The following is a 26446-nucleotide window of genomic DNA, read 5'->3' on the forward strand; positions in this document are numbered from 1 at the left end:
CGGGAAAGAAGAGTGCGTAAACGTATAAGCACACCCTCACACACACACAAACACACTCACATACATACACACACGTACACACACACACATACCTACACATATACAAACACACACACTCAAATACACACATACATACACAAACACGCACACACAAACCTACACATACACAAACACACACACTCATGTACACACACACACACACAAAGGAGATGCCAGTGAAACCAAGAGGTGAGCAGCTGCTCTGGAGGACCTGTACTAGAGGAGGTAACTTTTCCCACCTGTCCTCAGGCTGGTTGCCTGGGGTTGAACCTCCCACTGTGTGTGCTAGAAATCCCACCTGGCCATTACCTGGCCTGCCTGCTTCTGCATAGTCCCACCCTGAGAACTATATCCTGTCTCAAACCCCCAGGTTAGCTACTAGTCCTCCAAAGGGCATAAACAGATCTTCAGTGCAGGCAACGTCCCAAAATCCAGCCCCACAAAGTCACGGAGCTGCTTCCTTACGCGCTTGTTGTCCGCAGGACTGTGGTAGAACTGGGCGATCACAGACTCGCTGCTATTTCCCAGGCCAAAGTTTAACTTCTCTGAAATTTTCTTGAATGATTTTCCATAGTCATAAGACACATACACCTGGGATAAAGAGGGGAGGAAAAAGAAAAGAGTTTGTCAGAAAACAGAAAGCTCTCTTTCTGCCTCCACTTTCAAGTGCCCCACCCTGGACCCTGAACATGGTTCCTCTTAAAAAAAAAGTTGCCATCAAGTTGACTCCAACTCTGGCAACCCCATGTGTGTCAGGGTAGACCTGCTCCATCGGGTTTTCTTAGCTGTAATCTTTGTGGAAGAAGATTGCCAGGGCTTTCTTCTGTGGTGCTACTGGGTGAGTTTGAACCGCCAAACTTTAGCTCAGCAGTTGGGCGCAAACCATCTGTATCAAATGTTACCAGGTAACCCACCAAGGGTGAAACAGGACACCTCTATGCCTGTCCTCAGGGAACAGAAGGCAGGACAGTGCTGCAACCACGGCTGCCTGGAACCCAGTGGCCTCTTTTCTGAGGCCCAGGCGAGTCCCTGGAGCAGGAGACAAGTGGACAGAAACAGTGATAACCTCCTCTCCAGGGGCGGGTTAAGCGTTTAACAAATCACACCCAGGGGCAGAGAGACTGTGGTTGTCTGCAAGGAAAGGGATGGAGAATATGTTTTGCCATCTGTTGAAATGTCCCCAAAAAGTAAGCTAATCCTTCATCCCTCTGCTAGGGACATCTGTTCTTAAAACATTCTATAAGATGGGGGAAAAAAAACCTTCATAGGCCACTACCAAGTGCAAAAGAAAGAGTGATAAATGATTAAATGTACACAAAGGTTAAGTATACCCGGATTCAAATCCCTTCTCTGGCGCTACATTTTATGAGGCTTAGTGGGGGAGAAACAGCAGTAGGCTCCACACACAGGCCAGCAGGATCTACTTTACTTCTCTACTGCATCCTATCCGGCTATTGTTCCTGGCTATCCAGCACCCACAGTAATAAAACAAAAGAATAACTGCCATTCACCAAGTGCTGTCTATGTGCCAAACACTGGACCAACCTCTTCAAAAGAAGACACTCAGGTAACTCCATGCAATTCTTAAAATCGACCCAAATGCAATTGTTAAATCAACCCAAATGTAATTATGACAGTTATTGAAATTATTTTACAAATAAGACAGAGGCTTATGAGATTAGTTACTTACCCAAAGTAACACAGAAAGAAAGTAGCTGCATGAGTTTCTGACCCAGGCTGCCTGCCACCAAAGCCAACAATCTCAAAAGCTATTCTATCCCCAGTAATGGGTGGTAGAATGGAAGCTGTCAGACATTTTGTACCTAGACTTTATTACCTGTGAGATGTGAAATATAATTAATATACTCAGTGGGTTAAAAAAAAAAAAAAAGCCTGATGGATAAATCTAATAATAACTTATTACTTATTTTTCAAATGATTTATGGGAGAGAAAATTGGGGTAAGCATTAAAGAAAAATGACAGGTGAATGCCAAAAAGAATGGAAACTATTAGACTAATTCCAAAAAGTTTATTACTATTCTTCCCATTGATTCAACAACATGTTTTCAGAGTTTCAGATGAGGTAGGTACTAGGCTAAACCCACTGCTGTAGAGTCAATTCCAACTCATAGCGGCCCTACGGGACACAGCAGAACTGCCCCCACAGGGTTTCCAAGGTTGTAAGTCTTTATGGAAGCAAACTGCCGCATCTTTCTCCAGCAGAGCAGCTGGTGGGTTTGAACCACCGACCTTTTGGTTAGCAGCTTTCTCCACTGCACCATCAGGGCTCCTTAGGTACTATGCTAGGCACCAGACATACAAAGACTAACAAATGATGTGGTCTTTAGCCACAATGGGCAGGAAACACTCCCACGTAACAACAAACCGCACAACATATATACAACAGAAACTGGGAGCCCTCTGCCTTCATCTGGGTCACAGTTGAAGAACCACTGTTATAAACACACATGCTGAAACACGGTGTGCGCTCCTGTTATGCACTGAATTGTGTCCCCCAAAAATGTGTGACAACTCGGCTAGGCCATGATTCCCAGTATTGTGTGACTGTCCATCATTTTGTCATCTGATGGGATTGTCCAAAGTGTTGTAAATCCTACCCCTATGATGTTAATGAGGCAGGATTAGAGGCAGTTATGTTAATGAGGCAGGACTCAATCTACAAGTTTAGGTTGTATCTTGAGTCAATCTCTGTTGAGATATAAAAGACATAAGCAAGTAGCAGAAAGACAGGGGACATCCTATCACCAAGAAACAAGAGCCAGGAGAACAGCATGTCCTTTGGACCTGGGGTCCCTGTGCTTAGAAGCTCCTAGGTTGGGGAAGACTGATGACAAGGACCTTCCCCCAGAGCTGACAGAGAGAGAAGGCCTTCCTCTGGAGCTGGTGCCCTAAATTTGGACTTGTTGCCTCCTCGACTGTGAGAGAATAAATTTCTGTTTGTTAAAGCCATCCACTTGTGATATTTCTGTTACGCAGCACTAGATGACTAAGACAGTTCCCAACCACCAAACAAGCAGTAAGGGTCTGCCACAAAAGCAACTTCAGAACTTAGGTCGGTTGCAAGTTCACAGACTAACCCAAGTGGGTAAAAAACGGAAGGAGAGCTTTTTCACCTTCCCTCCTCTGGCGAAGAGTGGACATTGAGAGTCCCTGTTAGATTTAGAAGTCACATGGCTTCTCAAAAAGGGAACTCAGGCCTCTTCCAGAGCCAACATCCTATCAACTGATAATCCACCATGATTAACCCCCTCGGAGGCACAAACAGGATATTAAGTTTACCTTAAGGTAGCATTTTTCAGTATACAATACTCTTGTGTACATTATCTCCATGAACTTTAAAAACCCTGTGAGTTAGTCTCACCTTTGTCTCCTTTGGTGTACCTGGAACAGAGGAGGTACTCAAAAAAAGATTTCTGGAATGACTAAATGTCATGATAAACCATCGAGAGACTAAATGAATGTGCTAAATAAGTGAACAAATGACAGTGATCTGAATGAGTGTGTGAGTGAGTAAGTGACTGAGTACTTAATTATTTCCATTTAAGAGACAAAAAACTGACTCAGGGAAGTTAATGACTAGCCCATTTTCACAGTGCCATTAAGTAACAAAACTAGGGTGGGTTCTTCTATGTCCAGTTATCTTCCCACCCTTACAAGTTACCTGCTAGGAAAACGTTCTCCTCTACGTACTCAGGTCTCTCTGTTAATGAAGAGACTCATACCCCAAAAGTACAGGCCAGGCACTGGAAGGAGCACTGGACAGTAGGGAGAAATGGCCTGCTTAACAAAGGACAGAGGCTTTCAGAGATTCTCAACCATACTTCTGCCACCCGGCACTCAGAGGAAAAACCCTTCCTAACAAAAAGCTCTTCCTTAATTCTAACCTGTATACAAAACCTATCTCTTTGTATCTTATATACAATGGAAATTAAGAGGAAGTTTTTTATGTAAGGTTTCTGAGGTTTGAGTCCCAGCCAGTGCACCTTACGCACAGCTACCATCTGTCTGTCGGTGGAGGCTGGTCTGTCCGTGGAGGTTGGTCTGTCCGTAGAGGCTAGAGTTGCTACGATGCTGAATAGGTTTCAGCAGAGCTTCTAGACTGAGACGGACTAGGACGAAAGCCCTGGTGATCTGGCCATTGAAAACCCTAGGGATCACAACAGTCCATTCCACAGGATTACGGTGATGTCTCAGGACCAGGCAGCATTTCATCCTTTTGCTCACGGGGCCACCATGAGTCAGGGCCGACTTGATGAAAGCCGACAACAACATATAAAGGTTCACTCTGCCTGAAGGCTATTAAACCTTGATGATTGACTTTCCTTCCCTTCTCCAAGGTGAACAACACAGTAGTTTTATCCTCTCCTTCTAATTGTGATTTCCATGGGATCGGAACATCAGCTCCATAGGGCAAAGACCATGCGCAGGCCTGGCACACGGTTACCCACTTTCCTTTATATTAAACAGGCCAGGGAAGGCCTCTGCCAGCATTCAAACCTGCCAAGCAGGTTGATGATCTCATGCTTTTCGTACTGCACCCCACTTGCACATGTCCTTTTTCATGGTAGTACTTTGCTGCTGACTCGCTGTCCCCCAGAACTTCCAGTTAAATTGGGGTAAACACTCTGTGCTCACTTCTCATGTACTTCTACCATTTGCCCGCCATTTCCAGACACAAGACCTCAAAATAACACTACTACCTAAAGAACAAAAAAGCAAGGAGAGGGGCTACTAAACCACCAAACGTTGTTAACTAGATCCTTTTCTCACCGATAAAGATGGCTCTTCAAAGTGGATGGTCTTAAATTTTCTCCACTGTAACTTCAAAAAAAAATAAAATAAAATGCCACAGAGCCGACTTCCAACTCATGGCGACCCTGAGTCTGAGTAGAACGGTAATCCACTGGGTTTTCGATGGCTGACTTTTCACAAGTAGATTGTCAGGCCTTTCTTCCAGTGTGCCTCCGGAGGGATTCACATCATCAACCTCTTGTTTAGCAGCCGAGCACATTAACCATTTGCCATGTAATAAGAGTTAAAGAGGAGGAGGAGGTGAATAAGACCTAAAATGTTCAGATAGTATCTCTGTGTCTGGCACTGTTCTAAGTACTTTACACCAGTGCCCAACATGCTTTAATATGCATACAAACTCCATACAAACTTTACCAGGCGTACAAGAGAAAGAACATCTACCACCTTCTCCTCAACTATTGACACGGTTAGGTTCCAAAGACCAGGTCGTTCTTCGAAATCAGCATTATCACAAAATGGAGGATGACTATATCAAAACACTGACTACTGCCAAACCACTGAGAGTCACGGCCCAGGCAAGGTGACACATAATTTTAAACCATCACAGCCAATGTTACTCTCGCCTCGCACGATGGCAATTGTTACTGCCAGACCTATGCTGTTATTGTACAAAATAGTCAGATAGTAGATTTTTGACGACTGTCGTAAATGCAAAATGTTGGATAACAAGATAGCCCGTAAGTGAGGAGAAGGCATATTCTTTTCTTACTTCTACCAGACTTATCACAGAAAACGAACAGTCCTGCAGGAGCTGTTCTTCATGGAATCACACCACACCAGTTGCCATTGAGTTGACGCTGACTCATGAGGACCCCATATGTGTCAGAGAAGAACTGTGTTCCACAGGGTTTTCCAGGGCTGATTTTTTTAGCATTAGATTGCCAGGCCTTTCTTCCAAGGCACCTCTGGGTAGACCTGAACTTCCGACCTTTCGGCTGGCAGCTGAGTGCATTAGCCATTTACACCACCTAGAAACTCACCTGGCTATAAGTTCATCAGTTGGTGATGAGCTTTTTTTTCTGTTTAAGAACGAACCTTCCTGGATTTCAGCTTCCAGATCCATTCCTTTTTATACACTGAATATGTATGGCCTTGGCCATCCTCCAACACTCACACATTTCATTATTTGTATAGGTCCTTTTCCCTTGGACTGCTGAAGGGGACTTATAAGCTATGCTTCCAGGCTTCTTTCAAGAAAACTTGCTTTGTTACTACTTCAGCACCACCAACTCCTGCCTGTGGGTCATAATTTAATTTGCATTAATTTTTCACATCAGAACACCTCATTTTCATCTGCCAATTCTTTAATGTAGCTTGTGTACAGATGGAGGAAATTTCTGCTATCCTGATTTACTACATCTGGGCATTAAGTTACTTTACAATATAATCTTAACACATATTTCACTCCGGAAAAGCTTTCCACTTCAAATGTTCAATGGACTCCTGGTAAGACACACCCAAATATTCAGACACTGAGTACAGGATAGGGTCTTAAATCTCATTAGCCCCAAGTCTTCCACAGACAGGCAGAGTGGAATCTCATGGAAAGTCACTTAACGTCTCTAAGCTCGTTTTTCCAGCAAAACTGTAAAACGGTGGTTAAGGTCTTTTACCAATCTCAGAAAAAATACTATCTGGGCAAAGAATTTTTAAAATGTATTTAAGTCCCAAGGAGGATTTCTCAACACAGTATAGCACACCTCCTCCTCACTTACACTATCTCATTATCTGACATTTTACGTTTATGTAATGATGTAGTCATCCTCCATTTTGTGATCTGATGTGGTTGTCTTCCATTTTTGCATAACAATGATACTGCATAACAACCTAGTCTTTGGAACCTAACCATGTCTATAAGTGACAAAAGGGTGTATAAAGCTATCTCCTGTCTACTGATAAGTAACTCTTCTGAAAGTGCTATTATAGATTATGTGTCTCCCCCAAAATATGTGTTGGAGTCCTAACCCCTACACCTGAGGATATAATTCTGTCTGGAATAGGCTTTTCTTTGTTGTATTAAACAGATCATGCTCAACTAGGGTGGGTTCTAAACCCAATCACTTTGAGTTATAATAAGAGCAAGAGACACACAAACACGGGGGCAGACAGATGCATGTGAGGAATGTCTACAAACCACAGAACCAACGGACACTCAGGACCACCTACAAGGAAGACCTTGATTTGAACTTTTAGCCTCCAGAGCTGTGAGAAAATAAATTTCTGTTTTTTTAAGCCACCCACTTGTAGTATATGTGTTACAGAACCACTAGGTAACTGAGACAGGCAGTACCTACAGAGACCCTCATAGGGCAAACAGGCACTCATAGGCTGCGGTCTGTGGCCACAGCCGTTTGCGAACCTTGAGGACATTTATAAAGGGGCCCAAGTCTTTGCCCAAAACAAGTCTACCCCACTCCGAAGCACTATGCCTAGACTGTCTGTCGGCTGTGGTGGTTTCCTACATGCCATGCATGGCACCCACCATGGGCAAAGCTATGCATCTTTCTAGCTAGCCCTTTCTCTGCCCTCCCTGTTCGTGGCTACCATAGTTCGACTCACCAGAAAACAGCCCTGGGGCTTCCTCCTGTCACCTACCTCTGAATGCATCCAAACCAGACAGGGAATACACACAGAGGGACCTCATAGAAAGCCAACCTATATTCAAGAGCTACAAATTTATCCCTAAGGCTGGTGTGCAAACGTGCTAGCAAGTTCATCAGTTTCCTCTGGCCAGACTACAGAGGGACAGAAGCTCCACAGTGTGTCTTCCTACCCACAGCCTCACCCTCTCACCACGTCAGACCCCTGATCCAAGGCAGGGACTGATTCTCTTCCCCCCACAAAGAAAGTCAGGAGCAAGGTCACAGACTTGGGACCCAAGGGCCAGCTCTGGCCCTCGCATATGTTATACTTGGCCCACACGGTATTTATAAAAACTATACCTTGGCTGTCAACTTTTAAGACACAGCAGTGTTCACTAAAAACTCAGACTTCTGGGATTCTCTGAAAACATCAGCAGACCTGGCAACACTGGGCCTTCATTCCTGCAGGCCAACAAGAGTCTAGAATATTCAGCAAGTATTCTTCGGTTTGCCAAAGTCACTTCTACTTCCTGCGTCTCCCTGACACTGAGATCAAGTATCAATCACCACATTCAAATTAAGATAATGGTGAAATATTTCCTGAACTTCTGTCACTATCCAAAGTGGGAAAATGATATATTGCCCAACAGAGCCACATGCTTTAAGAAAACTGGGAAGGACTATTTTTCTTCGTTGAAGTAAAGAGCGTTATTAACTTGGAGGTTGCTTCAATCCTTTCCGTTACCTGCCTGGCCTCCTGCAGACCTCTGAGTTTGTAACCCTTGGTCTAACAAGGGAGCCCTGATGGTGCAGTGGTTAAGACCTTGGTGGCTAACCAAAAGGTCAGCAGTTCGAATTCACCAGCTGCTCCATGGAAACCCTATGGGGCACTTCTATTCTGTCCTATAGGGTGGCTATAAGTTGGAATTGACTTGACGGCAACAGGTTTGGTTTCTTTTTTTGGGGGGCGGGGGGCCAGTTTGGTCTAACAAAGAATCTAACTATTAAACATTGTAAAAAAATAATAATAACTCTGAAAATTAGGACTATGAGAAAATCAGATCCCACAACTCACCCAACTGAAACAGTTTAGGAGAAATCAGCACGTGGGAAAGACCAATTAGATTCCACCCGGCACTGCTAGTGGCTGGCAGCTCTGCCCAGAAATGCATTATGGCATTTTGTTGAGCAGGTACAATGATCCAGATCCTACCCTATCACTTCACAAAAGTAATCACACATCACCCGGATCTACTTGCAACACTGACGGCACCACCCTGTGCTCAGCAAACAAAAGGTATATTATTTTCTAGATTCTCTTCCCTATCATATAACTCATCCAGGCCATTCTCCGTTTACCCACTATTTTTTCTGGCGCGGTCATCCCGGAGGATCAGAAAAGGGCATGTTAACGGCACAGAGGAGTGGCCAGAGCCACACAAATACTTACATCACTGCTCTTGGGCCTCGCCAATGACAGGCTGTCTCGGGCTAAGGCCACGATGACATTGCTTTTCTCCCCGGCCCAGTGCACCACCATCTGATTGTGGGAATCATTCAGACGAACCTGTAAGAGACCAAACCAACACAGGAATCAGGAATCATGAATGAGGGCCACAAACCTTTCAGTCAAGACTGTTTCCGTGGAGGGAAGCAGTATGCTGTCTCATCAGAGGGAGAGCAATTAGGAGTATATAGCAAGGTGTATATAAATTTTTGTATGAGAGACTGACTCAATTTGTAAACTTTCACTTAAAGCACAATAAAAACTAAAAAAAAAAAAAAAAAAGACGCTCTCTCCTTTGTCACTCAGAAATGGCCCAGATTCTAGACCAGACTTGCTGGCCTGACAGAGACTGGAGAAACCCTGAGAGTATGGCTGCCAGACACCATTTCAGCTCAGTAATGAGGTCACTCCTGAGCTTCACCTTTCACCCAAAGATTAAACAGGCCCATGGAACAAAACAAGACTAATGGGGTGCACCAGCCCTGGGACAGGGACTGGAAGGCAGGAAGGAACAGGAAAGCTGGTAATAGGGAACCCAGGGTTGAGAAGGGAGTGTTGACATACGGTGGGGTTGTTAACCAGTGTCATAGAACAAAGTGTGTACTAACTGATGAGAAACTAGTTCATTCTGTAAACCTTCATTTAAAGTACAATAAAAAATAAATAAAAGAAAGAAATGGCCCAGATTCTTACATCTGCAGGGCTGGGCAGAGATGGCCTATTTCTCCCTGCTGAGCACAGCCCACCAGCCTCAACTTCCCCAAGAAGGGACACTAGTTCCCCGCTATTCCAGATATAACTGAGTTGCAGAAAATCCTCTTTCCAGGCTCTCATTAGTTTGCTTATTTTTGACCATTGGGACATTGCAATCTCTAGTTACCTTCATCCTTATTCAATATGTGTAACACACACTTAAGGTTTTAAACCAAAATACTGAAATGTCTCCCTCATTCAAAAAACAACAAAAAAAAAAATGCACAGACCAGAAAGACCACACACTTCTGAAACCTCTGTTCAGATGGGTGCTTTCTCCGGCCTAAAGGCAACGCTGCTGACCCTTAGCTCACAACGAGGAACAAGAGAAAACATCACTGGGCAGTTTTTATTTATTTCTGAAGTGTCTCAAGTAAGGAAATCTTTTCCAGGGTTGAAGAGAAATTTCCTTTGGATTACTGCTAACTACTATTGTAATTCCCAGACTTTGGTATTTTTTAGATCAGTGAAATATTAAAATAAATGAGAAGGCCAACAGAGGATTTGTTGACAATTTCTATGTCGCCACATAAGGACATTAAGGAGAACCACTGTGTTGGAACTTGACCAGCTCTTCTCCAACTCTGCTTCCTCTTCTTCCCGGTGTCTTCCTAATGACAGCCAGACTCATCGCCCAGGCTGCACTGCAGTGAGGGGTGGCCCTGAGGCTGAGCTCCAGCTAATGACAAGGGAAGGAAAGGTATCAGTGCCACTACCAGTCCTGGCCCCACACAGACCCAGCCCACCAGCTGTTTTCTTTCCCTATCTACAAGCCCAGAGGACAGCAAAGCCTCGAGGCAGAAGGAGCCTGGCTCCCTGAAAAGGTCCTCCACTAATCAGTAACACTCATTTTGAACTTCCCGTGGTTGCAAGATGCATTTCTGTTGGGTTACATGGCAGAGCTTCTGGGATTCATCTATTACACAGCTAATCCCAAATCCATTGCCATCGAGTCAATTCTGACTCATAGCAACCCCACAGGACAGAGTAAAACTGCCCCATAGGGTTTCCAAAGCTATAATCTTTACGTCTTTACAGAAGCAGGCTGCCGGAGCAGCTGGTGGTTTCAAACCACTGACCTTTCAATTAGAGCCGAGCACTTAACCACTGCGTCACCAGGGCTCCTTCATGACATAGCTAGGTAATGCAAATGGTTAGTGTGCTCAGGTGCTAACCAAAAGGTTGGGGGCTCCAGTCTAACCAGAGATGCCTTGGGAGAAAGCCCTGGTGATCTGCTTCTGAAATTTCGGCCACTGAAAGCCCTATGGAGCACAGTTCTACTCTGACACACGCGGGGTTGCCACGAGTGGGGCCAACTCAGTGGCGACTGGCGGTGGTGGTTGCCCTGCTAACTGATACAGCCATCATCAAAAATCACCATCATATTTTTTTAAACAAAGGGCATTTGACACCTAAAATTGAGGAAGGATATAACCGAAGAATAAGGAAGAGTTGTTTATTTTAAATAAATTTTGCTTTATGAAAAACTAACTGCATTACTTTTATTTTTCTCATCTCCCCATTCTCTGACGGATGCCAGTTCAAGCATCTGCATTTCAGAGCAACAAAGCCACACACTTCACCCTCTGTGAAGACAGCAAAGTGTTGACCATAATTTCAAAATTCCTGAAAGCCAGTGTAACATTCAGAATCAGGACAAAACCCCCCAAATCAAGGGCAAGCGCTCTCTCTTGCAGAGCAATGTCTGAGAGACGCCTATTCCACCGGCCTCCCCAACCTCAAGCAGTCTCTGGCACGTGTAAAAGGAGATCAAGCTTCTGACGTTCCGAGTAGCCTCCGCACATCTCAAGCTGCACGTTCCACCTCCCAGTCTCACCTCTTGGACTGATGCAAGTGCAAGCCTATGCTGACCTGCCCTCTTAGCAGCCGTCCGTCTGTCTGTCTTATCAAGACTCAGCAGCAGAAAGTCCTCCCCTCCCACGGTGCCCTTTCTCCTCCTCTCCCTTCCTCACCCCACCAGGCCCTAACTTTCCCCACCCACTCCTTGAGTGTTCTCAGGTGTCACCAGGGAGAAGATAAACACCTGTGCCCAAAACTGGCAGCCAGGATAACAACGGAGCTAATCCTTAACTCTTCAGCTTTGAGTCTCAAGCACCTGCATCTAATTTGATCCTGCAACCGAATTCCTTAGAGAATATTTGAAATGCGACCTCTTTGAAGAAAAAGACCCTTGATATTTTTCAGGAAAATAGGTCATTCCCATTGCTGGGCTGAAGGCTGTGGGGACCATGGTCTCGGGGAACATGTAGCTCAATTGGCATTACATAGTTTATTAAGAAAATGTTCTACATTCTACTTTGGTGAGTGGTGTCTGGGGTCTTAAAAGCCTGTGAACGGTCATCTAGGATACTGCACTGGTCTCATTCCTTCGGGAGCAAGGAAGAATGAAGAAAACCAAAGACACAAGGGAAAGATTAGTCCAAAGGACTAATGGACCACATCTACCACGGCCTCCACCAGACTGAGTCCAGTACAACTAAATGGTGCCCAGCTACCACCACTGACTGCTCTGAGAGAGATCACAACAGAGGGTGCCAGACAGAGCTGGAGAAAAACGCTGAACAAAATTATAACTCAAAAAGAAAGACCAGACTTGCTGGCCTGACAGAGACTGGAAAAACCGTGGGAGTATGGCCCCCCGACACCCTTTCAGCTCAGTAATAAAGTCACTCCTGAGGTTCACTCTTCAGTCAAAGATTGGACAGGCCCATAAAACAAAACGAGACTGTAAGGGGCACACCAGCCCAGGGGCAAGGACTAGAAGGCAGGAGGGAACAGGAAAGCTGGTGATGGAGAACCCAAGGCTGAGGAGGGAGAGTGTTGACATGTCACGGGGTTGTTAACCAGTATCATAAAACAATATGTGTACTAACTGTTTAATGAGAAACTTGTTTGTTCTGTAAACCTCCATCTAAAGTACAATAAAAAAAAAAAAAAAAAGGCATTCCCAAATGTCCCTTCCCATTCCCAGGTATATAATCCCAGGCAAGCATCACCAGAGAAGTGAAAATAAAACAATAAACTACTTAACCCAAAGAGCTACAGACAGAAAACAGCTAAGGCGCTCCACCAGCCTTCCCTTTGCCCCTCTCTCCTTCCAGCCAAGCTTTGTGGAAGAATCTGCAAGCACATGAGGACCAGAAGCCCACTGGCACTGACACCCAGGAGTTCAGGCTAGAAGTCTTCTCTCTCCAAAAGCATCCTCACCCTTGGAGCCTTAAAAAAAAAAAAAAAAGAAAAAAACCTGTTGCCTTCCAGTTGATTCTGCCTTGTGGCAACCCCATGTGTTATACAGTAGAACCATTTCATGGGGTTTTCTTGACTAAAATCTTTACAGAAGCAGATTTCCAGGCCTTTCTTCCAAGGTACCACTGGGCGGGTTCAAACCACCAACCTTAGCTTAGTAAAAACCAAAACCAAACCTGTTGCCATTGAGTTGATTCCAACTCATAGTGGCCCAACAGGACAGAGTAAGATTGCCCCATAGGGTTTCCAAGGAGCAGCTGGTGGATTCAAACTGCCAACCTTCTGGTTAGCAGCCAAGCTCTTAACCACTGTGCCCCCAGTCGAACACAAATCATTTGCGCCACCCAGAGACCTCCTTTGGAGCCAGGGGAATGGACAGAGAGCTATACAAACAATAACACAATAAAGGAGCAAGAACTAAAAGAACTGCCCAAGTTCAACCAGGACCTGGAATGAAAAAGTCCACCAATATTCAATTTGGACATCCTCAAAGACGGCCTGTCAAAACTGGCCCCTCTGGCAGGTAACCATCAGATAATACTTTGAACTGGTTAGAAAGCTTTCAGTGAGTGATCAGAGAGGGAAAGGGGTCTGCAAACAACTCAGTGAAGTCTTTCTACTGGGAGAAAAGAGATTTACGAGACCCCTCAACCAATCCAAAGAGAGGTGAAGGGGTGAGGAGAGCACAGAGGACAAGCATCGAAATAACCGAAGCCTTTTTCTTTTTAACAAAGAAAGCCTAGGAGGCCAGCTTGGCGAAAACACTTAAAAAAAAGATTTTTTTATTAGATACCCTTTGTATTCCAAACAGCAAACTAAAAAAGAGCAGCCTAGTGGGGGGTAAAAAATCCCTGGCAAGAAATGGCTTGTAAAAGGGTCACTAGGCACTGACACAAACAGTCCTGCTCCTTAGACTCCCAAATGGGCACATCCTGATCATGTGAGTAACTTCCTGGTGAGCCACTATGGGTCACAGCTGATCCCCAAAGCAGGCCAGGTGTCCATCCCTCCAAAGCACAAGCCCAAAGTCAGCCACAGGAGATCCCTGTGCCCAGAGGAAGCAGACCAGCAGGCAGGATGGCAGGCCATACAACTTGTAAACGCAAAGAAATGAGTTCTACCGTCACCATCACCCTGGGCCTCCAGCACCATCTCCCCAGGGGACAGAGAGAAAAAAAAAAATGGTGTCAAATCAGGAGTCTCCTGCTAGCTCTCCACAGAATGTGACCAAGAAACCAGAGGCCCAGGGCAGCCCCCACAATCACGAACAGCCTACAGGTCCCTGGGATCACGCCCATGCCCTTATCGGTGGTTTCCGGTTTGTTTGTTGCCTCTCCTGTTCCCAAAGATTTCCCTTTTGCCTCCTCTCCCTAGCCACCAGCCCTCTCGGGACTGCTGCAGGCTTCCAGATCACTCTTATCAGCTTCGCCTGCTCCACCAACAGCCTTGTGGAGGTGGCATAACCCGAAGACGCTGGCCTGGGAGGGTGTGGGAGGGTGGCCTTTCCAGTAATATAACCTTGACGTGCAGTCAGTTATAATCACAACCCTGGGCGGAAACAACCTTTCCTCTCCCACCCCCAGCTCACAGAGAGCAGAAGCTGGAGTTTGATAAATGAGACACAATTAATTGGAGCTGTAAAAGCAGCAGGGAGGGGGCCAAGAGCCTCCCCTCAGAAGGCAAACGGGAGAAAAACTGTACACCATGGAAATCTTCAAACCTAGACATCACCAACAACAAGCAGCATCTCTGGGGTGCTTCGGGTCTCTGCCAGGCTCACAGTCAGGTCATTAAGAGTCAAGGTAATCCTGGGTGGTAGAAGGGCCTCCCCAGAAGTCGCCTGGTCCAGAGGCTCCCAAGCCTGGTTCCCAGTCGTCTGTGAGGATCCACCTCAGACCTACTGACTCAGAATCCCGCTGACTGGAGCCCAGGAATCTGTATTTTTGGAGGACACACTCCAAGACTCCATGTGTCTCTATTGTCCCGTTATTTAGGGGAATAATGAACCCAGTCCACCTAGGGGCCTCCTGGTAAGACCTGACTGAAACCAAACCACAGTGGCTAGGAGAGACTTACTCCCTTTTTTTTTGTGGGGGCGGGGGGTGTCTTCTGGTACTTTGTTGTTCTTAGCTGCTAAAGGCTCCCAAAGCATAGCAAACACATACACAACGAAACTAAACGCTGCCTGGTCCTGCACCATCCCCATGATCAGTTACAGATCAGACCGTGAGGTTTTCACTTCACTGGCTGATTGATTCATTAGAAGTAGATTGCCAGGCCTTTCCTCTTAGTCTGTCTTAGTCTGGAAGCTACACTGAAACCTGCTCAGCATCCTAACAACGGGCAAGCCTCGACTGACCAGGGGTGGCTACACATGAAGTGCACTGGCTGGGAACAGAACCCAGGTCTCCCACATGGAAGACAAGAATTCTACTAGTGAACCACCACTGCCTCTCTGGCACTCTAAGTTGATGTTAAAACTCTATGACCTGACACTGCTACAGAGTAGATGAACCTCAAAAATACTATGTTAAGTGAAAGAAGCCAGACACAAAAGGTCACATATTGTATGATTCCATTTATAGGAAATATCCAAAATTGTTAAATGTTTAGAAGCAAAAAGCAGACTGGAAGTTGCCAGGGGCTAAGAGAGTGGACAGTGACTGCTTAGTGGGCACGGGGTTTTATTTTGGAGTAATGAAAATATCTTGGGACTAGACAGAGGTGGTGGTAGCATAACACTGTGAATGTATTAAATGCCACTGAATTGTGTACTTTAAAACGGGAATGTTATATGGATTTCCCCCAATGAATTAAAAAAAAAAAAAAATGACCTGCACAGAACAGTATGATTCTCCAGTGTTGATCCAGTCCCTACAAGCTCCTAGTCTTAAGAATTGCCTCTTTCATCTCATCTAGACCCTTCATGCTACCAAACTATGCAGCTAGAATGAGTCACAGAGAAGGCAGGCTGAGGACTGAGTCTCTGGCCAAAGCAATCCTTCAAGAGCTGTCGGGGAAGCTGCAGGGCCTCTGCGCCGGCACAGGCCTCCCAGTCCCAGCCAGAGAAGCCGCTGGCTCTGGCCAGTGTCACCTCCCAGCTCACAATAATTGCCGCCACCCACACCTTCACATATCTCCGTGTCTCTTTTCAAACAGGTCCAAATCACCCTGTATGTTGTCTCTGAGTCTCCCAGCAGGTCCTGGTGATCCAAAGAGTTTAAATATCTGCCTCCAGTTATTCAGAGTGAAGGAAGAATCTGCCGCTACCCAATTCCCAAGCCCTGGGTTGTTATCAATAGAAAGAAAGCAAATAAATTGCTTGTTTTATGAAGACACTGATTCCTCATGCATTCTCCTACCAACTGAGGCCTGCTATGTGCCAAGCACCCTTTGAGGCTCTTCAATCATTTCTTACCTGTTACAGCCATCCCTGGGTGGTACAAATGGTTAAGCGCTTGGCTACTAAACGAAAGGGTAGCGGTTCAAATCCACCCAGAGGTACCGTGGGAGAACGGCCCGATGATCTACTTTGAAAAAATCAGTGACTGAAAACCCTACAGAGCAGTTCTACTCCGACACACGTGGGGTCGCCGTGAGTCAGAATCAACTCAACAGCAACTGGTTTGGTTTTGGTTTTACGGTGCACAGGGAAATCAGTGGTACGAGTCTGAACCAATACTGAATTTACAATAAAACCACCAAAACCTGTACAGTCACGGAAGCTTATTCAGGGGGATGGGAATCCTTAAAGGGAGCGGGTCACACATCATCTCCATTCACTTCTCCTGCCATTACCTTTTCAAATTGTTCCAATCTGAAGATCAGGCTGTCCTAGACACCCACAGCTCATAATCCTCACTGCTCCCACACAGCTTCTTGGGAGAAAACAGCACAAGGAGGAGAAATAAGGCCGGCTGGTTCATTTCTCTGTTTCATTCACAGTGAATTACAAAGAAGCATTTTTAAAATTCTACAATGAAGCATAAAGCAAATATCCTGTCCTTCAACTGTGAGGACAGAGGCAGCAGCTAAACCTCCCGAACTATACAACCTGCCTGAGGAAACCAAAGACAGATTTTCAAGGTCCAAGAATAACAAGGTTTTCTCAAAGCACTCATTTGCTTGACCTAAATGCTAGGTACGTAAATTACCCCACAGTGTCACCCCTCGGAAGACTGTGTTCTCACTATATTTAGTAGGCTCGTTATCCTCCCTGGACTCCACCTCAGGAGAGCCGAAATCCAGTTTCTGAGCTCCCTGTAGACAGGCCCTGTTCGTGTTCTCTCAGCTCACGCATCTGGCTTTTGTGTCTGGGCAGGAGGCTTCCCCCACAGAACTCAGTAACTACTCTGCTGATAAATGCAGGCTGCCCATTTTGCAGATGGGAAAATAAAGTGATGGAGAAGAGACTTCTCTGAGATAAAATATCAAGTCCAAGAATGACCCTGAACTAAAACCTCAGCATTTCACAACAGTCTCCTTCACTGAAGCCAGCGGCTCCCTATGGATAAAAAATTAGGCCTTTTCCTTTCTCTTTGCTGAGGGTGTGATAATTACACTGTCCCCGATTTACAGTATCAGTAGAGAGAGACATATCTTCATTTCTGATTGACCACTGGCAGGGAGAACCTGTTCACCGTTTCCTGGTCAACACACTCTGTCATTTAGCAAATGTGCTTTGCTGTCCCAGGAGGGTTCCTTACCAAAAAAAGCCTGTGAAAAATCTCTTTATCATGAAAATAATCACCCCTTAATGTACCTGTTGGTAAGTAAGAAAAAGCACAAAGTGTCAGAGCCAGAAGGAAACGCAGAGAACATCTAAACCAATTTCCACATTTTGCAGATGAGATTAAGGTCACAGTGGGATTTCAACGTGAGCACCCTAAGCCAGGACTCGCCAACGTAAGTATCGATTGTAGACCCAAAGCTTTTTCTATGAGCTCTTCAGGCTGGTCCAGACCACCCACTTTCCCTGACTCCGCTGGTTCACTCAATAAATATGTATTGAGCACTAACTATGTACCAGACCCTATGCTAAAACCAAACAAAAACCAAACCCAGTGCCGTCCAGTCGATTCCGACTCATAGCGACCCTATAGGACAGAGTAGAACTGCCCCATAGAGTTTCCAAGGAGCACCTGACAGATTCCTACTGGTGACCCTTTGGTTAGCAGCCGTTGCACTTAACCGCTACACCACGAGGGTTTCCGGCCCTGTGCTCGGTGCGAGGAAAACAGCAGGCAGACCTAGGTGCTAAAGCCTCGCGCTCAGAAAGTAGTAGAGGAAACAAGTATTAGACAAGTCATTCCACAAATAATTATTAAATTGAAGCTGTTTAACACAGGACTGATCTCTCATGTGGGGAGTGAGGCTTCCCTGAAGACAAGACATACAAAAGAGGCTGGAGAGGAGGGCACAGAGACAAGACCAGGGACAAGAGCAAAGGCCAGGAATGGGAGGGGCCTGTCACATTCGAAAAGTTAAAAGACAATCAGTGTAGCCAGAACATTGAGAGCCAATGAGAAGGCAGAATTATACATAATCTCTAAGTTGTTTTTTTTTTTTTGGGAGTGGGGAGCAGGAGGAGAGAAATCTTCACAGCAAAAGGCCGTGGGTCCCTGCATGAAAGCAAGGCTTTCACTATTACTTGAGAGGAAGTACGGCAGAGTAAATCTGAAACAAGTCAGAACGCTTGGGTTTGAGTCTTGATCGCTACATTTACTAGCTGTATACCTCTGAGAGAGGACAGTTGTGGTTCAGTGGTGGAAGTCTCGTCGTCCATGCAGAAGACCTGGGTTCAATTCCCAGCCAACGCATCTTGTGCACTGTCACCGCCTGTCTGTTAGAGGAGGCTTATGTGTTGCTATGATGCTGAACAGGTTTCAGTAGAGCTTCCTGACTAAGACAGTGTAGGAAGAAAAGCCTGGTGATCTGCTTCCAAAAAATCAGCCAATGAAAACCCTGTGAATCACAATAGTCGGATCAGCCACCGATCACAGGGATGGCCAGGACTGGGCAGCATTTCTCTCCATTGTGAATGGGGTCACCACGAGTTGGGGTCTGACTCGAGGGCAGCTAACAACCACCACACGACTTCGAATAATAATAATTCTTATCTTCCCAATTTGACAGAAGTATTGTATGAATCAAATGAGATTTTATACATAAACATATTTTATAAACTTCAAAATGCTAAAATCTGATTTCTCATTATCATCAAGTTGCTCTTTGCCAAAATAAGCCATTCTTCACAAAACGGCTCCAGGTAAACAATTATTACTAGCATCCCTGGGGTTGGAGCTATGAGGCCTAAGAGCAAGCAATGACGTATGTAAAATGAAAAGACACCATGAGCCCAAGTCAAGCTCAGACCTCATTCCACAGCCGAGCACGGAGACCGGAGGGAAACTCAACCTTGGGTCCCAAGGCTCCAATGGAAAGGTTACACTGTCTTCTAGCACTTTCTTCACCCCGAAGAAAAAAAACTGCAACATTACAACCTGCAACCAAAGGCTTCAAGATGTTATCAGTGGCTTCTTTACCACTCTATGAAAGAAGCTGTGAACAAGGCTAGTGGAGCAGGGTGCGTTTCTTGGTAATACAAGACGCTCTCCTGCGCTACCAGGAGGGCAGGGTGGGCAAGGCGACGGGCAGAAGCCCCACAGGCACCACTCCACTAGCCTGACTCCCCTGCTTCGTTCTTTTGCCTGTATCCAACCCTCCACACCCACTCCTTGATTTTTCTTCTCTAAACACTCAAGGCCTCGGCCTTGTTTTTTCGGTAATCCTATCACCACGGCACCAGCAGCACACCTTGCCAAACTCAGCAAACCACGTGCACAGTCAACCGCCTGGTTTATTTGTTTTTTACTCTGCAGTGAGAGAATTTCAGAGAACAAAATATATACAGATGAAGGAAACCGCAGGTACACAGTCTCGTGTCACTCAATTCATTGAGCACGAGCTTAAAACACTCACGTCTCTGCCAAACACTTCCAGTTTCAAAGGCCACTCGTCCATCTCCACTCTGTCCCACGCCCTCACATCAGCAGGTTCCTCGGCTGGGATCCTTGGATCTGTAAGTACTACCCTTTCTCCCCAGGTTCCCCTGGGCAAACCCACATTGGACTGTCTCCCATGCAACCCCTGGGCTCATAGAAAAAGAGTTCTTTACTATTTAGACTCCAAGCCCCACAGCTTCAGGCAAAACTTCTCGTCTCTGAGGCACCGACCTGATGTCTCCCTGAACTAGCCTTGCTCCTGAGACTGCTTTTAACCCAGGCTGGCCAAGCTCAACCAGATCATCCCAGCTCTCCCCAGTTCCTTCTGGGCACCACCACCACCTCCCGTTGCCATCCAGTCGATTCCCACTCGTGGAGACTCCATGTATGTCAGAGTAGAACTGTACTCCAGAGGATTTTCAGTGGCTGATTTTTCAGAAGTAGATCACCAGACCTTTCTTCCAAGGTATCACTGGGTGGACTTGAATCTCCAACCTTTCCCTTTGCAGCTGAGCTCGTTAACCGTTTGTACCACCTAGGGAATCCCCTTCTGGCCATAGAGGCTTCCTAAGAACTAAAAATTTCATATGACACTTCCTCAGCTCCCCAGGACACCAAAGTGGGATGGAATTCCCCTCAGTACACAAGCATATTAAAATCCCAGTGCAGGACCCGCTCATTGGTCAAACCCTACGTTTATTCCACATAACAATCACCTTAGCCATCTTTCCCTCAAGTCCCTCTTCAATCCACAGTTATTTGGGGGAAGAGGGTTTCTACTCCATAAGCTGATCTCTTTTCTAAATAACAGAAGGATTACCAGTTACCTAGTCCACTTAAAAAAAAAAGGACAACAAACAGCACACTGGCCCTCACCCATCACACAACACATTTGATAGACGTACATCTTTTATTGCCCTTGTCTGCCACTCAGATTTGGGATATAATCACATCAGGCTGCCTTTCTGAGAATTCGTAGCTGTGTTTTTAATCTAATTCAGGGGACTGGAGATAAATCATCGTGAAGGGTCCTGATTTTCCAAGCCAAAAGCCTGCAGCGGCAGCAACAGCAATGGCATGCTAAGTTAAAGGGCCAGTCTGCAAGTGGGGAGGTGTATGTGCAATGATGAACACCACACGCCTGTGCTGTTTGTCTTCATGCCCGCCTGAAGGGTAGGAGGGATGCAAGACAGACCCAGCTACACTGAGGTAAGTCAACAAGAGCACAGGAAGCAGAGGGCAGGGGTGGGAAGACGGCCCCACAGTTAAGTCGCTACTTACATCTTTCATTGGTAAACAGAAGGCAAAGGATTTGCACATCACCTCAGCAGAGCCAGGATACAGGCGGGCTGTTTGTGCAAGGCCTGGTCAGAAGTGAGCGCACAGAGGTTCGGTTAGCTTGTGAATGGTCGGCCTTCATCACCTCAGTTACTGAGGGAGGGAGATTCCTTTCTTTGGTTCCCTGATACAGTTCTACCTAGAGAAGAAAGGCTGTTGTCTCCAGCATTCAACTTGCAGTCAGTGGCCACCAAAACCTGGGGTTAACCTACAGCCCTCAACTCTTGCTCTGCTTCCCTCAGTCTGTGCCACCAAAACAAACAGAGGCCTTTGCTGTAACCGCAGCTTCTCTCTTGGGTGAGGTGGAGGTTGCCTTAGCACTGGAAAAAGGAGACTTCCCACAACCTGCCCCATCTAATACACTAATCCACTGCCACCTATGGCTCTTCAAACTTCAATTTAAATTAATTAAAATTAAGTGAAAGAAAATTCAGTTCCTCAGGCACACTGGCCACATTTCAAGTGTTCAGTAGCCACATATGGCTCGTGGCTATAGACAGCACAGACATAGAATGCTTCCACCATCACAGAAAGATCTGTTGGGCAGCTCTGTGTTATAGGATCCACGAGGCCAGGAAGCTAAGACCTGCCACCTCTTGGCTACAGCAGTAATATGGGATGGGCCGTTACCAGTACGGAATCCTGATGGCACAGTGGTTAAGAACTTGACTGTTAACCAACATGTCGGCAGTTCAAATCCACCACCCACTCCTTGGAAACCCTATGGGGCAGTTCTACTCTGTCCTATAGGGTCACTATGAGTTGGAATTGACTCAACAGCAACAGATTTGGTTTGTCTTTGGTTACTATTATAATTAACAATTGCCCAGTGGATAATAAAATTTTGTAATTATTTTTAAGTGCTCAACTACTAACAGGAAGTTTGGCAGTTCAAACCCACCCAGAGGTGCCTCAGAAGACAGGTCTGGCAATCTGCTTCTGACAGGGCTGGGACCATAGTCTCGGGGGCACATCTAGGTCAACTGGCATAACATAGTTCACCAAGAAATGCTCTACCTCCTACTTTGGTGAGTAACCTCTGGAGTCTTAAAAGCTTGCAAGAGAGAATGAAGAAAACCAAAGACACAAGGAAAATACTAGTCCAAAGGACTAAAGGACCACGTGAACCGCAGCCTCCACCAGCCTGAGCCCAGAAGAACTAGATGGTGCCTGCCTATCACCACTGACCACTCTGACAGGAATCACAATAGAGGGTTTCAGACAGAGTGAAAGAAAAATGTAGAAAAAAATTCATATTCACAAAAAAGACCGGACTTACTCGTCTGACAGAGACTTGAGAAACCCCTGAGACTATGGTCCCCAATACCCTTCTAACTCAGAACTGAAGCCAATCCCTAGAACACAAAAAATAACACAGGTGAGGAACATGCTTCTTAGATCAATCAAGTATACGAGACCAAATGGGCAATATCTGCCCAAAAGCAAAGACGAGAAGGCAGGAAGGGACAGGAAAACTGAAAGAATGGACAAGGAGAACCCGAGGGGGAAGGACAGAAAGTGCTGACACATTGCAGGGCCTGCAACCAATGTCAGGAAACAATTTGTGCATAAATTTTTGAACAAGAAATTAATTCGCTCTGTAAACTTTCACCCACAGAACAATTTAAAAAAAAAGAAAAAACACTACGGAGCAGTTCTACTCTGCACACACACGGTTGCCATGAGTTGGAATCAACTTAAGGGCAATGAACAACAACATTATGGTCATTACTGTCATGAAGTCCTATTTTTATGAAACCCACCCCAAAATGCACAAAGCATTCCCCACATTCCAATACAAAAATGGCTTTGGAGGATCAGGGTTTCACAGTAATACAGGAAGAAGCCCAGGATGCTGACCTTCCAGCCCTGAAAGGTACCCCCATCATCAGTTCCTGGTTTCAGCATGATCAGCCACTTCAAAGCTAGAAGGCTGCCCACACCACTTCTTCGAAGACCCAAGGTTTACAGGTCGATAAACCAATAAATTAGGTCGAAATTAACTGTGGCTCATTTCAAACTGAGCGAAATCGATTTCCACATCTACGTGGCCGGACTAAATATGTCATCTGCCAACGAATTCCGGCACACCTTGAGAATGCATAGGAAGGCCCTGTGTGTATCAAGAAACTACCTCACACACCTACTGCCCAAACCACTTCCAGATAAATTCTTTTAGTAAGTTGTCATTGAGCCGATTTTGACTCATGGCAACCCAAGGATGTCAGAATAGAACCATGCCCCATAAGATTTTCAATCGTTGATTTTTCAGAAGTAGATCACCAGGCCTTTCTTCCAAGGTGCCTCTGGGTGGATTCAAATGTCCAGCCTTTCAGTTAGTAGCAGCTCAGCACTTTAACCATTGGCACCACCCAGGGGCTCCTCTAGAGAAACACTGATCCCCAAATATTCAAATCAATATGGTCTCTCGTTTACTTTCCATCACAGCTAAATCTAATTAAACAGAAGAAAGGTCAGTGTGATAGAAGATACTCAGCTTCTAATCTTTGGCCTTGGGCAGCTTTAACACATTTTTATGTAGTCAGCTCTCAATTACCTGAATATGAATTATTGCCAAAAATTCTAAACTCCCAACTGGCTTTCCCCAAGCACATTTATGCCAGCCTGCTCCACCATCAGCTGGCTTCTGCTCAAATAATGCATATTCATTTTAATATTGCCCTAAACAACATTTAATTAGGAAGCTAAACTGATGCTTTAAAAAAAAAAAAAAAAAAGACTAAATAAATACACAGCAAAGGCACATACTTTATTTTTGGATTATCTGCTCTGGGGATTATTAGAATGTCCCTGTGTCCCCTCAATACAGTGGACTGTACAAGGCTGGCTTCATCTCTCTCTGCCCTGGGATTCAACAATGACAACACAAAGATGGCTGTCACAGACCACAATCTGACAATAAAATGTCCCCACGACATACACCTTTTGCTTTGGGATGTCAGTTGCTATTAGGATCTGCCTCCTGGATCCCAGGTGTCAGAGCAATTTATTAAGCATACTATTAACTTCATTTTACAGCATATAAAGAGAACATTCTTGAAAAGAACACAAGTGAAAACCAAGATGCATGATCCCTGCACTCTGGTATTCTCCCAAACTTGAGCTCTACATCTCCAGAGAACTGTTCTCCAGCAGCGTTCCGAGTTATAAGGCTGCTCTCCTGGCCCTCAGGAGCCCTTGAAAGGAGAACGAGTTTTCTTTCATCTGGCCTTAGGGAAGAGTAACACTCTATTTCATATATGACACTTCAGGTAACTCCCTGACTATTCACTGTCATAATACCATAAATATATTCTAGAACTAAAGTTAATCTCGTTACCCGTACAAGGTCTACAGACAACAACAACAAAAAAAAAAAAACCTGTTGCCATTGAGTCTTTTCTACTCACAGTCCCACTACAGGACAGAGTAGAACTGTCCCATAGGGCTTCCAAGGAGTGGCTAGTGGATTTGAACTGCTGACCTTTTGGTTAGCAGCCATATCACTTAACTATACCACCAGGGCTCCATGGAGAACAAAAAGCCACTGATAATGCAAGCTTCAAATTTCATATTGTAATATACATATAAAAAACCTGCTGCCATAGAGTCGATTCTGACTCATAGCGACCCTATGGGACAGGGCAGAACTGCCCCACAGAGTTTCCAAGGAGCGCCTGGTGGATTCAAACTGCTGACCTTTTGGTTAACAGTCGTAGCTCTTAACCACTACATCACCAGGGTTTCCCCATATAAATATACATAGTGTATATGCATAGATTATGTCTGACAGGATGTACAAAAAATTAACGACAGTAGTTGCCAAGTGGGAAGGGGTACTGGGTGAACGCGAGACATGAGAGGCAGGGTGGTGCGAATGGTTCAAGAAAGGTTAGCGGTTTGAATCCACCCAGTGGCACCACGGAAGGCCTGGTGAGCTACTTCTGAAGAACCAGCCACTATAAAACCCTACAGAGCACAATTTCTACTCTGACACACAGGGGAACATCATGAGTTGCAGTCAACTTAACAGCAACCGTTTTTATACATACGCTTTTGTACAAATTTTGTTCTGTAAATATGTATTACCCACAAAAAGCTAAATAACTGGACTGAATAGCTTTTCATTTCACCCCGTTAATTCTCCATCCCCTCACTCCTCTCACTGTCTCCTTTCCTCTCATTCCTTCCACCTCTCAAAGCCTCCATCCCCCCAGACATACGAGCTGCTGATGAACTAAATAGTGGCCAGAGACCGAGCGTGGAACTACGGGCAATAAGGAGAGATGTCAAGGGGAATCAGGAGGAGTTTTTCAAGTCACTTCCCCTCCCAAGCCAACTCAACAGTCCAAGCAACTCTTCACCTACAAAGAACTTGAAACAGCAAATGCTTTGCCTTTTCTTTTTCTTTTGGAAGCTTACAGGTCACACATTCTAACTTCAGAATCAACCAGCCAATTCTTTCCCATGCAAGTGTATCCTGCAGACATCTACTAAAAAGAGATCTAAAGCTAAACAATATTCCACCCCAAAGGAGGCTGTTTGTCCCAGTGCCTTGTGCTGTAACAGACACTTTATTTTCAGTCTCAAATCAAGACACTGAATACTCCCTGGCCTCTAAAATGCTGAAATTATGAACAGAGAGTTTGTTGGAAGGAAAATAAACCTGTAAATCCTGTTAGGCTTTGTGCTACATTCCATAAGATTTTTCCCCCAAAACTGTATCATTAGCACAAGTCAGTATGATAGTCCTAAAAGGGAAGATTCTGTAAAATAGAACCCCAATTCTTCATTCCATATAACTTCCAGGAGAGCACAGGAAAATCAGGGCTCCACCACCCACAAGACGTTCCATTTACGTCCTCACCACCAAGCCAACTAATTTTCACTATCCATCTATGCATTCACCACTGCCCTCCTATGTAAAAAAAAAAAAAATTTTATATAGCTATAATGCTCTTCCTACCCTGCAGGGCTCTCTTCTCCCAGGTGTGCAATCAGTCCACAAATATTCATTACGGGCCCACCAAGTGCCAGGGAAACAGAGAACAGCTTGATCTATGCCCGCAAGGAGCAAACAGGGAGATGAGGCAGTTAAACAAGTAATTATAACACAAGGCAG

At 45.3% G+C, this 26446-nt stretch overlaps 1 protein-coding gene and 1 long non-coding RNA gene across 4 annotated transcripts in view; one reads left to right on the forward strand and one right to left on the reverse strand.

The window, feature by feature from the left end:
* SORL1 (sortilin related receptor 1) overlaps nt 1–26446 on the reverse strand; it is a 195255-nt gene that overhangs the window by 164607 nt on the left and 4202 nt on the right. For all 3 annotated transcript variants that reach the window (XM_003418269.4, XM_064268936.1, XM_064268935.1), the window contains exons 2-3: nt 8906–9022; nt 505–630 (exon numbers count right to left, since the gene is read on the reverse strand). In XM_003418269.4, the coding sequence (XP_003418317.3) occupies nt 505–630; nt 8906–9022 (243 nt within the window). The remainder of the gene's footprint in view (nt 1–504; nt 631–8905; nt 9023–26446) is intronic.
* Nucleotides 19939–26446, forward strand: part of LOC111752843 (uncharacterized) — a 33333-nt gene continuing 26825 nt past the window's right edge. The window contains exons 1-2 of the long non-coding RNA XR_002787737.2: nt 19939–20063; nt 20988–21195. This is a non-coding gene — a long non-coding RNA (uncharacterized LOC111752843). The remainder of the gene's footprint in view (nt 20064–20987; nt 21196–26446) is intronic.

Source organism: Loxodonta africana, chromosome 15 (genome assembly GCF_030014295.1).
Source record: "Loxodonta africana isolate mLoxAfr1 chromosome 15, mLoxAfr1.hap2, whole genome shotgun sequence".
Taxonomy (NCBI): domain Eukaryota; kingdom Metazoa; phylum Chordata; class Mammalia; order Proboscidea; family Elephantidae; genus Loxodonta; species Loxodonta africana.